The sequence below is a fragment of the Lepidochelys kempii genome, chromosome 3 (assembly GCF_965140265.1).
Source record: "Lepidochelys kempii isolate rLepKem1 chromosome 3, rLepKem1.hap2, whole genome shotgun sequence".
Taxonomy (NCBI): Eukaryota; Metazoa; Chordata; order Testudines; family Cheloniidae; genus Lepidochelys; species Lepidochelys kempii.
Genome location: NC_133258.1, coordinates 119134883 through 119155851, shown reverse-complemented (window position 1 = coordinate 119155851; position 20969 = coordinate 119134883). Strand labels below are relative to the sequence as shown.

The 20969-nt window shown below is 38.3% G+C and overlaps 1 protein-coding gene across 10 annotated transcripts in view; it reads right to left on the bottom strand.

The window, feature by feature from the left end:
• ZDHHC14 (zDHHC palmitoyltransferase 14) overlaps window positions 1–20969 on the bottom strand; it is a 169120-nt gene that overhangs the window by 89521 nt on the left and 58630 nt on the right. For 7 of the 10 annotated variants that reach the window (XR_012158100.1, XM_073337761.1, XM_073337756.1 and 4 more), the window contains exon 2: window positions 5231–5403. Coding sequence is in view for 9 of the 10 variants with exons in the window: in XM_073337761.1 (XP_073193862.1) it covers window positions 5231–5403 (173 nt within the window). In the remaining variant the exon portion in view is untranslated. Of the gene's footprint in view, window positions 1–5230; window positions 5404–11882; window positions 11939–20969 lie in introns of all 10 variants that reach the window. The other 3 variants (XM_073337757.1, XM_073337759.1, XM_073337763.1) reach the window with 2 other exon arrangements.

Here is a 20969-nt window from a genome sequence, read left to right as displayed (position 1 = left end):
CTTGTTGAAATTTCAATGTGATATATGCCATCATGGCAGAGAGGCATTGCTGGCACATGTACATTGGTCAAACTGGACAGTCTCTACGTAAAAGAATCAATGGACACAAATCAGATGTCAAGAATAATAACATTCATAAACCAGTCGGAGAACACTTCAAACTCTCTGGTCACTTGATTACAGACCTAAAGGTAGCAATATTACAACAAAAAGACTTCAAAAACAGACTCCAACGAGAGACTGCTGAATTGGAATTAATTTGCAAACTAGATACAATTAACTTAGGCCTGAATAGAGACTGGGAGTGGATGGGTCATTACACAAAGTAAAACTATTTCCCCATGTTTATTTCCCCCCCTCCCCACTGTTCCTCAGACGTTCTTGTTAACTGCTGTCAATGGCCCACCTTGATTATCACTACAAAAGGTCCGTCCCCCCCCCCGGCTCACCTGCTGGTATTAGCTCATCTTAAGTGATCACTCTCCTTACAGTGTGTATGATAACACCCATTGTTTCATGTTCTCTGTATATATAGATCTCCCCACTGTATTTTCCACTGAATGCATCCGATGAAGTGAGCTGTAGCTCACGAAAGCTCATGCTCAAATAAATTTGTTAGTCTCTAAGGTGCCACAAGTATTCCTTTTCTTTTTACTTGTTGGACCGTATCCCAAAGGAGACTTTCTCTGGGATAACCTGTAACTTACTTTCAATATGTTTGTGCAAATACAGGGCTAAGGAAAGAAGGTAGATTAACATTTCTGGAGACAGTATATCTACAGAGCAAGTACAGAACAAGCTGCAGCGATGCAGCAGTCCACACACTGACCTACTAACACGCTTCGGCCTTTACCTGAAGAGACCTCCTCCTTGACAGACACATCAGTGTCTATATCCGTTCAAAGTCTCTTTGCTAAAGTGGTCAACAACGGGACCAATTAGCATCAAATATGATGGTGATTCTTCTGATATGGATTCTTGTCTAGAGGGAACTGGATTGAGACCAAACTCATTTCACGAAAAACAAACCTACAATTGCCAGGTGGTAACTTTTTTATTGAAATATTCATGCTTTCCCAGTAATTTTCATATAGGAATCCTAATGGTTAAACAGCCTTAACATTCTTAAATCTCTTTACTCTTTAATAAAGTCATACAGATATGTTGCACACTTTCAGAAATAAGTATAATAGTCTAATTACACCATTTGGGAAGTATTTGGAACTGTGTATTTTTCATAGGAGAAGATGATAAAAAGAAGGCTTGGCAACGGAGGATTTGCTGTGTTTGATGGTTGTAGGGGTGGTGGGAAGGGAAGTGGGAGTTATGGAAGCCACTGGAAGAGTTAAATAGTTGGTGATAGGAGGTTAGATTCAGACAAACACTCCATTGCGGAGAATATACATTTCTGTGTCATATATTCATCCAAAGTACCTTATCACTTCTTGGATTAAAAGTACTCATCCTCAGTACTCTAAGGATTCAATAAATATATTTTCGTTTAAATTATATTATAATTAAAATATTTCTCCTACTACCTTCAGCTCCAGCACTAAAATAGGCAAAGAAAGTTCACCTTTTCCCAAATATCGTAATAAAATTGAAGCAATACTACTTTACAAAACCCTTAGACTCAATTGAACTCAACATAACATTGAATAGTCATGTCAATCCTTTACTTCTGTAACTAGCACTACCTCAAGAGGGCTTTTTGTGGAATACCAGAATATTTTTATTGTTCGTTTACACAATAATTACGACAACTTCACAGGAGAAGAACATAAGAATGGCCATACTGGGTCAGACCAAAGGTCCATCTAGCCCAGTATCCTGTCTTCTGACAGTGGCCAGTGCCAGGTGCCCCAGAGGGAATGAACAGAACAGGTAATCATCAAGTGATCCATCCCCTGTTGCTCATTCGCAGCTTCTGGCAAACAGAGGCTAGGGACACCATCCCTGCCCAGCCTGACTAATAGCCTTTGATGGACCTATCCTCCATGCATCTATCTAGGTTTTTTTTTTTTAACTCTGTTATAGTCTTGACCTTCACAACATCCTCTAGCAAAGAGTTCCACAGATTGACTGTGTGTTGTATGAAGAAATACTTCCTTTTGTTTGTTTTAAACCTGCTGCCTATTAATTTCATTTGGTGACCCCTAGTTCTTGTGTTATGAAAAGCTGTAAACACTTCCTTATTTACTTTCTCCACACCAGTCATGATTTTGTAGATCTCATATCTCCCCTTAGTCATCTCTTTTCCAAGCTGAAAAGTCCCAGTCATATTAATCTCCTCATATGGCAGCCATTCTATACCCCAAATAATTTTTGTTGCCCTTTTCTGAACCTTTTCCAATTCCAATATAAAAGGGGCAGTCCCTTATTTTTCAGCTATACTGTATAGTAATCAATTTACCTGTCTGAATTCCATCTTCTCATAAGTTTCCACAGTCCACTCCAAATAATTTTGTTTTAAAGAAAGCGTCATAGCTTTTTCCTGAGCTTTTCATAAACACATCTCAGACTATTTTTCTACTATTAAAAAACAAAACAACTGTCCCAGCAACTGTCTTAAATTTCAGCACATTATGTACTCAGTTTTTGATTTTGAAAAAATGTCTTCAGTTATATCACTGGCAAAAAACTGAAAAACAAACTCTTAAACAGCCTGCTCAAAAGTCTTCTGGTATTTTCCCCAACAACATAAATTTAAACTCTGGCATCTGTTTTCTAGATCTTTGTATTTTATGAAAATTAGAAACTCCTTCATTTATAACTCCCAGTCCTTGTTTATACAATGCACTATTCTCTTCAGTTACACTAATTTCTCAGCATGAATAAGTTTCATATTAATTTCTTAAGACATTCTGACTGAAGTGAGGATTCAGCCTGCCTCTAATTCATATAGATTTTGCTTCTCTTCAGCCTGTGCTTACATTCTGCGCTAGGCCTTTCTTCTTTTAGGTTACCCAAAATGCCACAGCCAACAGAAAGTTAATAAAAAATATTTTGGGAGTGACATGCTTGGGTCACCTGGCATTTTCCTGCCTTTTCTCCTATTTACTCTCCGCCCACTTTGGTTCTAGCTTGCAGCAATGCTCCTGTCAGCCAAGGTTGGCTGGATAGAACTCCCCTTCTGCCACATCAGTGAATGCTCACTGATGCTCAGAGCAGCAGTGAAAGGGAGGGATACAGCATAAAAGCATCATGAGGAGCTGAGACCTGAATTCTGGTATATCAACACAACATGGTGTTATTACACTGCTCAGCCAGAACTAGAAAATGTAATACAGCTATATACTTCAGAGTTCCAAGAATGCCTAAGGGAAATAATTCTCCCCACAACCAGAGCTGCTGTATGACCATGCATCCCACACTGCCCCTGCACCCGTCCCAAATGGGGAGTACAATGCTGGAGGAAGAAGGGCTTGTGGATCCAGCAAGTTGCAAACCCACTGATTTGATGTTAATACTCTGATGCCACTGTGTGGCGAGGTACACAGAAATCCCCTGTGGAGTACAGCTCTCTGGCATGTAGGGAAGGCAGAGCACCACATAGCCCCCCTGCATCCCATCTCCCAATGCCGCACAGTGAAACCACACTAGTTCTGCTGTGGACCCTCTATATCTGCTGAAGGGGGACAGGAGTTTACCAATAACACAACAGTGACCAGTAAATTGATTACTATATTTCTATAGTAATACAGAAATACAATTTTATCTGTAGAATAAACACAAGCCAATGACAAACTTGTGTCTCCTTCTATAAAACACAGTTTTCTTCCAACTGCAACTGTTCTGAAACTGAGCCCTTCAATCAAAACTTGTGTTAGGATTTCATCATACTGCAACCTCAAGATTCAAATGCTGCAAAAAAGGCAACCATTACAATTTAAAGGGCTATTCTATGGTTCTATATGATATTAAAAATGAACTGGTGATCTTAAATCTCTGCCAAAGCCTTTGAAAAGGCATTCTAAAGTAATGTATGTAAAAGGTGATAAAAATATCATTTTCTGACCCACAAAATCCACCATGTGGGAAAACTTGTAGGTTTCATCATTTATTTTTGTACTTTCATAACTGTCATTGGAGAAAGAAAAGTCAACTATGGCATCAAAAGAGGAACAGAGGAAGAGGTCATAATTTGTATCAGATAGAAGACTCCTATATTCACAGCCTCACAGTTTTACTGCCGCTTAACATACTTAATTGTAATTGTTTGTGTCTTTTCTGTTCTTACAAGAGTGTAGCTTTCGCTGAAAACTGACTATTGAAGTTGCATTGCGGGGTTTCATGTATGTTTCCCAAGGAATTCTGTTTCAAATTAACAGTATTGGGAGGTTGTTTTTTTGTTGTTCTTTTTTTGCTTTCGTAAAAAGATTTTTGATTCAGCAACTCTGCAAGGGCTTTGACAGCCAAGTACCATATCTTTTGGTTATGACATTTGCAATTATAAAAACTCTGCAATTAGGACTTAGTAAATAATTGTCTTGATGTAGGAGCCATATCAGAATCTAGCTCACTCTTCCATAGTTGTGTTGGCTCTGCATGAATAAAAAATAATAAAAGTTTAACTGTTGTCATAGATGTGCAACCTTCCATGGACTCTGTCTTTCTATGTGCTTGTATGCTGCCTAACACAAATCAGTACAGCCCTGTGCGGATACAAAATTTGTATCCGCATCCAAACTGCGATCCACAAACATGGTCCATGAATATAAAACAACTATCTGCAGATTTGCGGGGCTCTACAAATCAGTCCCTGTTCCTAGTTGGGGTCCTTCGGCAGACAATATAAACAAACATATCAATGTCATACTTAGATGTGACCCAACATAAGGTATGTTGCCTAAGAAGGTGCAGAATTTAAGAGTTTAAGAAGTATTGCATGCCTGTGTCACTTTTCTTCCCATAAACACTTTTAGAAGTATATACCAGTAAGTATTTTTTTATGCACTAGGGAACCTTCCATCATATATAGAGAAAAGGCCAGTAACAAATCAAAGCAGTAAGCTATCATTCTTCATGCTCACCACTGTGGTCAGCAACTTCTGACTGAAGAATTCCTCAGACTCTTTTCTAGGAGAGTCAATACTATTTGTGGGAGTTAAAATATTATTTCAGAGTGATTACTGCTGAGATGGGGGTTTGTCCTCCACAAGCTGAGCAGCATTCTGCCTCCGCACAGTACATACACACTTGGAAGAAAAGCGAAGGGACAATGACAGACCTTCTGTGTTACCTATTTGTCTTTCCAGGTCTGCTGCTTCATCTGGTGTTGCACGTGGGAGGACTCCAGGATCACTGAAACTAGTACGCAGCAAGGTCCCCATCACGAAAAAGAACAGAATCCCACCTATTGCAGGAATAGCAGGTGTAATCTTCTCTGACAAATATGGACAACTACAAGGGAGAGAGGAAAAAGAAATAATTGTTATACTACTAATGTCAAATAGTGCAATACATGTTCTCAGAAACTATTAAGTCACTTGCCATTAAAGATCTATCCAGGTTAAGAATTTATATTCTATTAAGTCTATATTGCTTTGTAGTGGAATGCTACCCATACTTTTAATAAAGCTGAAAGATGGCTTTAAAAAGCCACACCTATCACTGTTACCTAGTACTAGTTTAATATAATAAAGATTCAAAAAGCATAACAACCACCGCATTGTTAAGTAATATTCCCTCTAGTATAAGAAAAAACACAGGTTTTGTTGCAGACTATTATTAGTTCTTATACTGTATCTTAGCATAAACTTTGTTTTACAGTTTGATGACAATCAGCTGCGAGGACAAAACTGAGAAAATTTTACACGTAAAACAATGGGAAATTTTTTAAAAGTGAGGAGGTAACACATGGTAAGAAATTCAATGAATTCTATAACATGAATTAAACTCCACTGTTAGAGGAAATGCACAAGGACGTACATAAATGGCACATGCTTCCTTTATCCCCCTGGGGAGGTATCAGTGTTATGAAAATAGAATGTGGTGCCTCAAACTTTTGTTTCTCTCTCATTCCATTCTTTGTAATTTATTCTGTAAGCTTGTTTATTTGCTTTAAAAATAAAAGGAGTGCAATAATAGTGCAACACATATGGAAATGAACAACCAAGGTGGTCCACGGCAATGACAGCCCTTTTTCAGAACAGTAGAGTGTTTATTGTTACCAGATTTAAAAAATGATTACTGGGCTGCAAGGCTATAAAGCACACAGAATTTTTTTTTTTAAATTATTCCACTCAGAAAAATCATCATAGATGGAAGCACTGGAACCTAATTTAACTCACAATCATGGCTGTAACTGAAAAGAGAGAAACTATTATCAGTTGTACTTAGATACTGTACAGTATAAAACTCTGGCTAATCTCAGAATAACACTAGGTATTGCTGGATCATTCCGGTATATGCATGGATTTATATAATCCAAGAAGTCTGTGTTATAGAACAGGGAAAGTCAAAATCCCAGCCCATTTGATGTATTTATATTCACAATCTAAGCTTTAGTTTAAACCAACAATAAACTGAAAAGTATATTTCTAGCCCAGGTCCTGGTTGACAATATAACCTTCCAGATCTGAACCAAGTCTAACCAACATTGCCTTCCCTAGTCTACAGATGATCGGAAACAATGACTAAGGGTAGGTCTGCAATGCAATCGGGAAATGCAGTGTAAGCATACCAGAACTAGCTCTGATTGAGCTAGCTTGCTAAAAATAGCAGAGCAGCCACAGTGTCATGGGCTTTCCAGCTAGCTTGATCAAAGTTAACTTGGATATGCCTACATGTGCTGCAACCAACCCCCAGCACCCAATTAACCTCACTGGGATACTAACTGCCAGGCTAAACAATGACAACATTAAATATTTCCATGGCTGATCATTTTAGCAGAGGGAATGGGGAAACAGTAGAAATAATAATTAAAAGTTCAGTTACTGTATAAAGACCATATTTTACCCTGTGAAAAGCTCCTATTGACACTGGTGAGAGTTCAGCTGTGGATGGACAACAATATATAGTCCTACATTTTTACTCTAGCCCATGGCACATAATTCTATTAACAATGGAATATGGCCCCTTGAAACACAAGAATTGGACACTGCTGTTATAGTAGCATGTTGGGGAAGGAAAGTTAAAGTACAGACAAAAAAATGGACTTATATCAGAAAAGCCAGTCAAAACCAAAAACCTACAAGAATCTTTTATACAAATCTGAAACTATTATAGTGGTCAATGTATGTCTTGTATGTGCAGAACTATTAAAAATCAACCCACTGCATTGGACTCTGAAGCAACATTGCAAGTCAGCTCTAAGGATACATTTTGAAGTGAATTATTGGGAACATAAGACCTTACTAATACAATAATAATCAATATTAAATAAAGCACATACATTATTTTTGGTTGCATTATTCATAGTAGACCCCAAAGAAATGGGAACTATAAGTCTGTGGATCACATAAGTGCTGGAAGGTAACTTGAGATATACCTGTGAAATTGTAATAAGCTATAAAAATTTAGGGCAAATGCCAAAGCAGCACTGCTGACAATGTTTAGATACATTCTTCATCTAGAATCACCATTCATTGTAGGAAGGATACTGTAAGCATCCATTTTTAATGGTCACCATAACCATAAAATATATAATCATTTGCTATGTGCTAACATTAGCATTCCATGATATTGATGAAAAAAATCCAACTTTCCACATCAAAAGATTAAAAGACCAAGGAGGCAATACACTGTACGACAAATGAGAAAGTTAACAAAAATATTAAAATCTCTTCATAAATATCTAGCTGAAACACAATCGAACTCCGAAGAAAATCAGACCCATCAAAATTTGAAGATATTGTTTCACTCCTTACAAGAGAATGGGCTTGTCTAAACTTAAAACTAGGTCTGTCGAACGATTAAAAAAAATAATCGCAATTAATCACGTGATTAAAAACAGGCATAATTAATCACAATTTTAATTAATACAATATTGGTTAAACAACAGAATACCAATTTAAATTTTAAATATTTGATGCTTTTCTACATTTTCAAATATACTGATTTCAATTACAACATAGAATACAAAGTATACAGTGCTCATTTTATTTATTACAAATATTTGCACTGTAAAAAAAGTTAAAAGAAATAGTATTTTTCAATTCACCTCATACAAGTACTGTAATGCAATCTCTTTATCGTGAAAGTACATCTTGCAAAAGTAGAATTTTTTTTTTTTTTTTTTACTTGAGAGAAATTAATTTGTTAATACTTGTAAGACATTCTGAAGATTCAAAGCACTACAAAAATGCTACTTAGTAACAACATGGAACCAACTGCTCTGATGTTCTATGAAAGGAACACCATCAATTTAAAAAATCATTTCCACCTGAGAATTTGATCCCTATTAGCTCAATTAACATGATCTCCTGTATAAAACAAGTCATAGAATTTTACCCATTTACCCGCATACTAAGCCCAATAACATGTCTGACTACAGCATACCTTCCAGGAAGCCCAAGTAATTCCTCAAAATTACTGTAAATGAATTTTCATGTTTTTCCCCACTGTGTTTACTGCCTGCACTTGACAGAACTTGGTGGAGTCAGTTTCACTTCCTGTCTCATTTTGTAGCTGTGCCAGATAGGGCAACTTCCTCCAATATGTCTGGGAGACCATATCATATTAAGGGCATGAATGGTTTATACATCACTGCAGGCCAGGGATTATGTGCACTCCACAGGGTTAACACAGCAGCTCCAGGAAGTGAAAATAGTAAGGGATTATTAAGGCAAATTATTCAGGTTATAACACCTCCACAGAGGACCAACTCCTAGGAAAGCTCACATATTCTGGTTCAAACTGGATTCTCCAGAGACCAGAAAAACAGCCCAAGCTTAAACTTACTTAAGGATTTTGTTCTGATTCCTGAAGACTAAAAACTGATATCAACTTGTAACCACAAGGAAAACACAATCGTGGGTTTGAAGGACTGACACCATCACGTGAGGGTGACAACTGGTAAGCTTTTTAGCATGCACGTAGGTTCTTTTATTATTTTTATATGCTTTCTCTGAAATGTTCTCACCTTCAGAATAAATGTGTTTGCTTAGAAAGAGCTGTCTGGTAACTTGTAACTGCTAGCAATGCACTGTCCATAGCCCTTGAAAAGCCAAGCATAGGCAGTACTTTTTAGGCAGACTGGCTTGCTGGGGACAGTCTGCACTGGGTGGATCAATCAGCTGTGCAGCCTCAAAACCCCCAGTCATAAAGGAGTGAGACACTGATCTCCACCCAAGAGAGGTGACAGGTGGAAGCCAGAAACATTTAAGTGGGTGTCTTTGTAGGATCACAGAGGGGAAAAATACAGAGGCATTTACCTTGTAATTGTGACACTAGCATGATGATAATCACAGATCGCACACTGCTTTAGAGGAAGAACTCTTATGCATACTCTGCCCTCGGTTTTGTAAGAGGGTGTTGTTCTTCCCTAACAGAAGTGGCAAAGCTGACACTGAAGAAGAAGCAGGCAGACACATGCACAGAGAGGAAGAAAATAAAAGACCTACGTTTGTCTAGTATGATTATTTGCAGCCTGCCCAGGTGACAGTTTTAAACAGCAAAAGGATCAGGAAAAAAATCCCCACACAAACAAAAACTTTGTGCTTTTTTTTTTTTTTTTTTTTTTAAATAAGGGAATTTTTAAAAGCCATTCTAGGACATACAATTTCAATGAGGTTTCGTAAAAAAATTATATATTTGAAATTAATCAATTTTTAAAAATTCAAAACTGATAATGACCCTTTAAATGCATTTGTTCTGCTATGCAAAGCTCAACGTATATTAAAAACAGTTTAGTTGTTTTTAGAACTGGTCAAATATTACCAAACATTTCCACAGTCGTTCAAATTTTTGAATCCACTTTGCTTTAGCTTCACTTGCATTCCATGGTGTGTTCACTTTCCTCAGACATTTTAGCTAGAGCTGTACTAGTAAGTGATTTTTTATATTTTTGGTAGTTGTGAAAAAATTGGTTTCCAGTCAACCTGAAACCAAGATTTTTTGGAATGTTCAGTGAATTAAAAAGTCAGAAAAGTCTCATTTTGGGTCAAACTCGTTTAATTCAACCTAGAATTCACAATTTTGGGCATTTTAACCAATTTTTAAATAAAAGCAAAGGGAATTTGCAAATGAGGGGCTTGATCACAAAACAGAAAAGAAAGGAGATGTTGGCAGTATGCACTCCCCGCTCCCACACTCAACAGCCCAGTGATTAGGGCATTCACCTGGGACATGAAAGGGAGACCAAGGTTTGAATCCTCCACTCTTGACTTGACCCCAGGTGAGTGCCCTAACCACTGGGCAATTGGATTATGGGCACAATCACCATTACCATTTTGTGAATGATGCTTAAGTCCCCTTATCAATGTAGCCCGAAAAATTACTATGTTTAGTTTGAAAATGTCAAAATGGCTCATTTCAACATTTCCAAAAAATTTTTTTTGACCAAAACAATTCGACTAAATCAACATGAATTCACTAAATGTTTCAGACAACCCAAATCCGCATTTTTGGTGAAAGTTTCGGCCAAAAAATTTCACCCAGCTCCAATTCTGGCAAATGTGTTTCTTTGCAAGTATAAGTTTGTGTTCACAGGCACATATTTTTAAAGTAAATTTTGGAGAATATTCCCTGAAAGCAAATTTTGAGCTTTTAAAACAAAATATTCCCAACAGAATGGCAGTGGCAGTTCTTCCTAAAAAAAAATAAAATAAAAAAAGTCATCTATGTCATGACACTGACAGCATGGGAACCCAATGAAAGACAAATCTCTATCCTACAGCACTAGTATAGGAAGCATTAAACAAAAATTTAAATTCATTTCCCTATAACACCTATTCGATGGCCTATGGGAAGCGAGCTGGAGGCCTCAGCCGATCTCCAGAAATCACAAAACAACTGTCACTAATTGGCAGCTTGGTGACAGAGAAGAAAGATTAATGGACCATACTTGGAAGTATCATTGATAGACTCCTTTCAACACTCTTACAGTTACATTAGCGGTCTTCAGTTTCAGAGATTGCACCATAGCTTGAATCTGTATCTCCTCAAACAAAAGAATCCAAAGAGTAAGGGCAGAGTGAAATTTTACAGCTATATTTTTCTATAAAATAGTCTGCTTTTCTCACATTTTTAGAAGCTGTGTTTGAAGGTTAACATGAGTGTGGGAGGACTGGTCTGTCATTGCTGGATAAAAATAGAACATACTGGTGTTGGACAGAGAATTATCAAGCACTGTCCCCTGAACTAAGTATGCCTAAGGAACGATAAAATGTCTCTTCTTAACACCCAATAACACTTTTAATTGCATAACCATGCTTGGACAAGGGTGCTGAGTTTTGGAGAAAAGTAAGGACATGTAAGAAGAGCAGTGAAGAAAGCACAGCAAGAACCCTACAGCCTTTGAGCTCTTTACTAGAAAAGGGATGAAGAAAGAAGCAGATTGCAAACCTTCACCAGAAAGATCAAGGCATTTCTGAACAGACCTCACTGACAGTTGTTGTTATGGTCTGGTAGGGAGATGCAGCAAATGACAAATCCAATATTTACTCTGCAGCCTTAGCTGTGCAGCTATAAAACACAATAGACAAATACAGCCACTTCCTAAAGACCAAACAACAAAGAAAGGCTTTCGTACCTCTGAGGGACTGGAGGAATCCAATCTTGATCTCCATCAGCTAATTGGAGGGTGGGGAATTTAAAAAAAAAAACCCTACAACTGAAGAATCTGGATTTTATGTAAGATGTATGACAGAGAAATCAGAGGTGTAGCCTCACATCGAATCTTTTTTTTAAAAACCCATAAAAAAAATACTGTGACCTACATACGTGGTGCATCTGAAGTAGAATACTTTCTTACTTGCTTTTCATTCTTAAATTTCTGTTACGAGAGGAAAAAAAGATATATTTTACAAAAGACAGTAATAGTTTAATAAATAGGGAGGAATTTAAACAGTGATAAAAATTATGAATTGTTCTCTTTGATCTACATTACCATCAGACTTATCTTTAGTTCCATAGATACATGTTAAATATCTGCAACAACTATAGGGGCAAAGTGCCGTGTAATGGTAAGAGAAGGAGACACACTCCTGTGTTCTACTTCTAGCTGTCACTGCTTCACTGTCTGAACGAGATCTGTTGCTTAATCCAGTGGTTCTCAAACTTCTTAACTCCTTAACTTGCTCCCACTTTTGTCACACACCTACCCTCCCCCCCCCTCCATTCTCTAAAGCCTGTTGTTTCCCAGGGCTAGATTGGCAGACAGAGTCCATATCAGTTACTGCTTTGACATATTATTTCCTCTTCAAATAAATGTTTTTCACAGCATGAATTTTCATTCAGCTATGTTCTCCACCAAGCATTTATTTTAATTGATGGTGAATCTGATTTACCAAAAAAAAAAAAAAAAAAAAAAAAAAGGGAAAAACTGAGATGCAAAGAAAGAACATCCAAAGTTAGACCATGATTCTGCAACCAAATCCACTTGATTTCAGTGGAGCTTGACAACAATGGATAAAAGGTCTGCACTACCAGAGCCGACTTGCAGGATCAGGGCCTAATATGGTAAGTGAACAAGACAGTTATTTTCACTAATTTTATTTGAAAAAAAATATATATTTATATTATGGTAGCATACCAAGCCCCCAATCAGACGTGGGACCCAATTGGTGCAGGGTTCTGTACAAACACAGAAACAAGATTGGATGTGGACATAACATCCAAGCAAGTTAATATGGGAAAGTACTGGCACAACTTTATTACACGTACTGCAGGGTTTTTTTGGTTTGTAATTGGGGTTAGAAATAGGGAGGCTAGAACTAAGAAAAGGGAAGAAGGGGAAGAGGAACAGGCAGAGGTTGTCTTCTGTCTAGCCATCAGCAAGCTATATTTTGTAGGCATCATGGCATTGGGGGAGTCTTAAGGAGGGATTTGAAAGAGTATACATTAGCAGTAGTTGAGATTTTGTCAGGGAATCTCCCCCCTCCCCCTGCATGCATAAAGAGAAGCACAGGAGCGTTTACAGGAGAAGCCGACTGGCAAAGTAAAGTACACTAATACAAAAAAATTTCACTTACACCAAAAATCACACCATATTCAGATTGCTTCCAGTCCCAAGAGACCACCCCAGATCTTACACCATAGACAACACATGTAGCCAATCCTGTAATAAACTATCTAAAGGTTTATTAATTAGGAAAAAGGAATAAGTAATTTACAGGATAAAGCAAGCAAACATACACACAAATGAGTTACCATCTAGATCCTAGAAGTGACAGAGTTGTAGTGATCTGTCAATTCAAAGCGTCTTTCAGGGTGAACCCAGGAGGTAACCCCTGGGGATCTCTGGCTTCTGTTGTTTCTCTGGCTCTAAGAGAGTTCAAGCAGCAAAGAGATAAAATAGTTGATGTAAAGATTTTCCATTACCCAGCACTCAAAGCGATGGGATGAGGCCTTCTCCACGTACTTTTCCATGGGTGGAAGGGACAATTAACACAGTTTTTGTCTTTTAATGACTCACTTAAATATTGACAGTCCTCCTGGATGAATTGGGGGGACGATTCCCTGCCTGGGTTCACAAGCTCAGAGCAAATGTTTTCAAAGTTATAAAGCAAAATTTACATATTTTCTTATAGCATGGACTAGACATTATATCTGAAATTACAAGCATTTCAGAGTCTTAACGCTAAATACCTTCTTAGAAGACTAATACCTATTCTGAGCAAAACTAACAGAGCTGAATTAGTCTGGTCTCCAGCGATAAGTTTGTCAGTTCTTAGCTAATGCCTGCAGACTTGGCAAGAGCTGGCATTTGGTCTGTCAGGATCACAGGCACAATGCAATATTTGTATGTGTACAACTAGCACTACAAAATTCCCAACAGCCCCCCAAAAGTTCATGGTCAAAGCATAGTTGAGCACAGCACATTAATGTGGCTGGCATTAGAGTGCTCTTTCAAGGCCTCTGTCAACTGTACAGCATCACATTGACCTCTTGTAATGGCTCTTGAAGGTCCATAGACAGCTACTACACCTCTGCCCTGGCAGCATCTTTGCCTCACAAATACCATGCAGGACACGGGATATTTTTCTCACTGAGATCCAATCTAGTAAGTAAACACAACCAGAGTCCCTTCAAGCAATGAAAGCACATTCAATTGTCATTCTGCAGCTGCTGAGTCAATAGTTGAATCTTTCCTTGGTGTGTCAAGATGGCCAGCATACAGCTTTATAAACCAGAAGAGCAAGGAGTAGACTGGGGCCCGCAGAATCACTGTTGGTATTTCAATATCGCCAATGGTAATCAGCTGGTCAGGAAACAATGTCCCCAATTGCAGCTTTCTGAACAGTCCTGTGTTCTTAAAGATGCAAATGTCATGCACCTTCCCTGAGCAGCCCATACTGATGTCCGTGAAGTGACGTGGGTGATCCACTAATGCTTGCATAACATAGAAAAGTAGCAGTTTTCTATTTGTGTACTCTGTGGCAAGGTAGCCCAGTGCCAAAATAGGGATGTGTGTGCCGTCTACTGCTCCACCGCAGTTCAGAAACCCCACTGCTGCAGACCTATCCACTTCATCCTTCACATTGCCGAGAGTCACAGTTCTGCATAGCAGGAGATTATTAATGGCCTTACAGATCTGTATGACAACAGCCCCTACTGCGGATTTTCCAACTACAAAATGATTTCCCACTGAACAGCACCAATTCAGCATTGCACGTTTCCACTATGACTGCCACTCAATTCTCCACTATCAATGCAGCTCTTATTCTGGTGCCCCTGTTCTGGTGCAAAGTTCAACACACAGATCCAGGAACGTGGCCTGTCGCATCCGAAAGTTTAGCAAGCCATTGCTTATTGTCCCAAACCTGCACTACAATGCAATCAAACCAGTCAATGCTCATTTCTCAGGCCAGAAGCAGGGCTCCACTGTCTACAGCTGCTCATTGAACAGCACCAACAACCTTGCATTAGTTTTCATTATGATCCTCAACAAACTCTCCTTGACGATATCTTCATGTCCCCCATGTTATGGTTCTTCCTTATGGTCTTCGAATGCCAGAGGATTGAGAGTCCTTTATTTGCAGAGCTCTGTAGGCGCCATGTTTCTGTCAGCACAGTGAAAAGTTCCACACAGATTTGTGGTATTTTAAAAAGCAGGAAAAAAATTTGGGGATTTGTTTCATATCAAGAGATGGAGAAAGTTCTATGATGGGAACTTGACCACTTGCCCCTAGTCATCCCTACATGACTCACTTCTATCCCAAAATACATTGTGAAAGTTTCCCAAAAGGCATTGTGCCATGCAGTGGCACATAGCACACCGGAATACCTACCCCTGGTGCATCTCACTTACATTGACATGCACTCCTGGTGAGTATACACACCACCAGCGCAAACAGCCACATATGCACGCACATGAGTGATATACTAACTCTGGCAGCTGTAAACCAACGTAACTTGTGTTAACCAAAGTTTGTAGTGTAGAAGATCAGCTAGACACCCAATCAGCCTCTCCTCTACACACTCGCGCCAGCCTCCCCACCCCTTCCAGGAGTGATGTGTACCTTAACTATTCATTTTCTGGATTTCAGAAGTTCAAATCTGTGTTACTTTCAGTTCCCTCACTCCAGATCCCAGCTCTCATGAGAGGGGCTCAGACACTCCAGGAGGAGCAGGGTCCCCTAAACCCCAGTGCGCACACAGCAGGAAAGGAGAGGGGTTCAGAATCCTGCAAAAGGACAGGGCTCCCCCAGATGCCAGCACACATACAGAAAGGGAGAATTCAGGGCTGAGAACCCCTCCCCCTCAAATTCCCAACTTCCTCTGCTACCGCCTATCTTCTCCCCTCCCACTCCGCCTTTTACCTCCCCATAATACCGCTATGCCTCGCTGCAGACCCAAGCCCCTTTTCCCGTTACTACCTACTCTTGCATTGCTAAATAAACCCTAGTCTCCCAGCGAGCATTTGCTTGTGCAGTTTATTTATTCATTTATTTATTTTCAAAATATAAATAGTTGCAGGGCCTTCTGAATATTCTGCTGTACTCAGATTACATTTCTCCACAATGGAGAGAAAGTAAAAAGACAAAACAAAACAAAAACACAACACAAAACACAAAACTTCTGACAGAGACAGGTTTTTCCTAAATGTTCACAGTTCATTCTCAGATTTCTGCCCAGGGTAGGTTTCAAAACACCAAAGCTGCTAGAATCTGTGAATGTAATGAATTTTTTCCTCCCTGGAGACTCTCTCAGGAACCCCTTGCTCAAATGAGCCCACATTTGGATCATTAATCCTACCCTATACATCCATGAGGTACAGCAAATTTCAAGACAATTTGTGTAAGCGCACAAATACTAGAGCACTAAGAAGAGTCATCCTTTTAACAGGAAGGACTTCTCAACCTTACCTAGAGGACAGACACCGCTTCATTGTAATACTGTAAAAAAAAAACGTAAGGGAAAATGGAGAGGAGGGGGACTACATATTCCTCATCAGCATAGCAGGCTCAGAGTGATGTAAAGTGGCTCACTCAATTCAGCGAGATGTTCTCGACTGAAAAACAACACTCAGTGGAGATGAATACAGCAGCCTGAAACAGTAGCTCCAAGACATGCGAACAATCCCACCATTCATTGTCAGTGGATGTTAGAAGGATAACAAATCCTTTTACCTCCTCCATTTGTGCATGCTCAGTGTAATCTATTAGGTGTGAGAATAGGTATGTAAGCCTTAAGCTGTTTGGCATATGCCTAATTGGAGAAGCAAACTCTTCTTTAATAAATTAATTTGATTCCCCCAAAGGGCTGGTGGGTACCATGCACTCTGTTGGGGGTAACTCAAGATTTGGTACCCTGATTTGATCTTTATTGGGGCTGTTGATTAATTGCAGTTAACTCACACGATTAACTCAAAAAAATTAATCGCGATTAATCGCAGTTTTAATTGTACTTTAAATAGAATACCAATTGTAATTTATTAAATATTTTGGATGTTTTTTACATTTTCATATATATTGTATTCTGTGTTGTAACTGAAATCAAAATGCATATTACTTTTTATTACAAATATTTGCACTGTAAAAATGATAAACAAAAGAAACAGTATTTTTCAATTCACCTCATTCAAGTACTGTAGTGCAATCTCTTTGCCGTGAAAGTGCAACTTACAAATGTAGATTTTTTTGTTACATAACTGCACTCAGAAACAAAGTTCACTCAGTCCTACTTTTTATTCAGCCAATTGCTAAGACAAACAAGTTTGTTTATATTTACAGAAGATAATTCTGCCCTCTTCTTATTTATGTCACTTAAAAGTGAGAACAAGCATTTGCATGGCACTTTTGTAGCTAGCATTGCAAGGATTTACGTGCCAGATATGCTAAACATTCGTATGCCCCTTCATGCTTCGGCCACCATTCCAGAGGACATGCTTCCATACTGATGATGCTCGTTAAAAAAAATGCATTAATTAAATTTGTGACTGAACTCCTTGGGGAAGAATTGTGTGTTCCCTGCTCTGTTTTACCCACATTCTGCCATATATTTCATGTTACAGCAGTCTTAGATGATGACCCACCACATGCTGTTCATTTTAAGAACACTTTCACTGCAGATTTCATGAAACACAAAGAAGGTACCAATGTGAGATTTCTAAAGATAGCTACAGCACTCGACCCAAGGTTTAAGAATCCCAAGTGCCTTCCAAAATCTGAGAGGGACGAGGTGTGGAGCATGCTTTTAGAAGCCTTAAAAGAGCAAGACTCCGATGCTGAAACTACAGAACCCAAACCACCAAAAAAGAAAATCAACCTTCTTCTGGTGGCATCTGACTCAAATAATCATAGAACTGGAAGTGACCCCATAGGTCATCTAGTCCAGTTCCCTGCACTCATGGCAGGACTGCGTATTATCTACGCCATCCCTGACAGGTGTTTGTCCAACCTGCTCTTAAAAATCCCCAATGATGGAGATTCCACAACCTCCCTAAGCAATTCATTCCAGTGCTTAACCACTCTGACAGTTAGGAAGTTTTTTCCTAATGTCCAACCTAAACCGCCCTTGCTGCAATTTAAGCCCATTGCTTCTTGTCCTATCCTCAGAGGTTAAGAACAACAATTTTTCTCCCTCCTCCTTGTAACAAACAACCTTTTTTGTACTTGAAAACTGTTATGTCCCCTCTCAGTCTTCTCCTCTCCAGACTAAACAAACCCAATTTTTTCAATCTTCCCTCATAGATCATGTTTTTTAGACCTTTAATCATTTTTGTTGCTCTTCTCTGGACTTTCTCCAATTTGTCCACATCTTTCCTGAAATGTGGTGCCCAGAACTGGACACAATACTCCAATTGAGGCCTAATCTCCTTTTTTGTTTACAATACTCCTGCTAATACATCCCAGAATGATGTTTGCTTTTTTGCAACAGTGTTACACTGTTGACTCATAATGAAAATGAACATATGTCGGTTCACACTGCTTTGGATTATTATCGAGGAGAACCAGTCATCAGCTTGGATGCATGTCCCCTTGAATTGTGGTTGAAGTTGAAGCATGAAGGGACATATGAATCTTTAGAGCATCTGGCACATACATATCTTGCAACGCCAGCTACAACAGTGTCATGAGAACGCCTGTTCTCACTTTCAGGTGGCACTGTAAATAAGAAGAGGGCAGCATTATTTCCTGCAAATGTAAACAAACTTGTTTGTCTGGCTGAACAAGAAGTAGGGCTAAGTGGACTTGCCGGCTCTAAAATTTTACATTGTTTTATTTTTGAATGAAGTTTTTTTTTGTACATAATTCTACATTTGTAAGTTCAACTTCCATGACAGAGATTTCACTACAATACTTGAATTAGGTGAACTGAAAAATACTATTTCTTTTGTTTTTTTACTGTGCAAATACTTGTAACCAAAAATATAAAGTGAGCATTGTACACATTGTATTCTGTGTTGTAACTGAAATCAATATATTTGAAAATGTAGAAATATTTAAATAAATGGTATTCTATTATTGTTTAACAGTGCGATAAATAACGATTTATTTTTTAATTATGCGATTAATCACTATTCATTTTTTTTAAAAATCGCTCGACAGGCCTAATCTTTATCTGTGAGGGGAAAAATAGCTGCTAGAATGTGTCAACTTTAGGAAGAGTTCCTCCCGCCCTTCTCCCTGCAGGATGTACCTCGGGAACCCCTGCATCAAACAGCCCTAAATCTGGAGCACTGACCATCCATTGTGCCCCCATGACACACCACAAATTTCAAGGCAATCTGATCAACCATATGGACTTCAGAGTGCTTAGAACTGTTGAGCTCTAGATAGAAAGCTGGTGTTAATCCTAACTATAGTGTAACTTTTACTGTGCTAAAATTATAATTGTAGCATTATTGCATGGTCACACTACAGGGCACAATTGAGATTTTTGTGATGCCTTAACAATGCATACCATTCCCTAACATGTTAGGATTTCTTTTAAGTTTAACCTTAACTCTGAATTTTCAGAGTTTGTAAAGTTTGATTTTGGGAAATACTCAACCTTAACCCCAGTTTAATATAATTTTTATCTGGGAACGGACATATACTATTCTGTACAAGAATGTCCTACCACTATTCAATACCTTTTAAAAGTCATTACACAAAGGAACATAGAGGACTGCTAAATGAACCCTTGGACCGTATACATTAGAAGGAAAAAATTATTCCTTAAATGCAAAAATTTAAGGAAGCAGATTTCTTAAATCCAGTAGTGTAGGTCATTAACTAAACATCATTTTGAGGAGCAAGGTTCAAATCTATTTAAATAGCTTGATGACTAGCTTTCAAGAATGTGTGAAAACTTGGCAGAGACTGAGACAAACAGCAATTACCAAAAAGCAAGAGAGGCTGCAGGGCCTCTCCCTATCAGACCACCCAGCATACAACAAACCCCATAATAAGAATGGCTAAATTCAGCTGTTATGAAAATCCACTGGAGTTACAGAAGAGATGGATTTGGACCTAGGAATTTAAAAGAATGTTAGGCAGCAATGTTGAACATAACAGCAAGATAACCCCAAACTCCTCCATAATAATTCAACTATGATCATGCACATTCTCTGAGGTTCACTGCAAAGATGTGCTACAATCAAGAAACAGCGTGGTATGACTCTCCTCTTCTATTGCTACATGAATTAACTCTAACGATCAAATGACAAAGCTGAAAGTAGTGGATAGATATGGTAAATAATGCAAATCTCTCTGAAAAATAGCTGCTGTTATTACAGCTCCAAAACTAGCAAGCACATTTTATAATATTTTTAAATCAAAGGAGAATTTTTAAAACATCAATATATAAAATCACCTATTTTAGAAGATAAATGGGAAATTTTTCATTAATTTTATATCAGGAACCTCGGTCCTACCAAATCATCAGCTTCTTTAAAAAATCCAAACAGATATGGCATATCTTTGACAAACAAAAGGCTTTCAAAATTACTCCCTCACAAACAGCAAGACAATCATAAAGGCTTTTCAAGTTCAAGTCCTGTTTACGGACTAATTTCTGCGCATTTTGAAATTATAAATACTTTTATTCTTTTTCTTTCCATATTGTACAAATAAAGCTGTTCTCACACTATTAGCTGATTAACAAATTTCTGTCTCTCTCTCTCACACACACAGACCCAATTTGTACTGTTTCAAATAGTTCACACAGAAGGTTAAGATGAAGTTCTAACTGTAGACACACAACAGCACTACTTAGGTAATCCTAAGTAGTTATAAACACAATAAAACTGAGAAGACAAAAAATCCCACAATTTGGGGAAATACTGAATACCCCTAGCTCTATCCCCTGATGAGTTTTTATTTTTATAAATAAGAATTTCCAAGTCGAATTCTCCATTGCTTGCACCTTATGAAGTT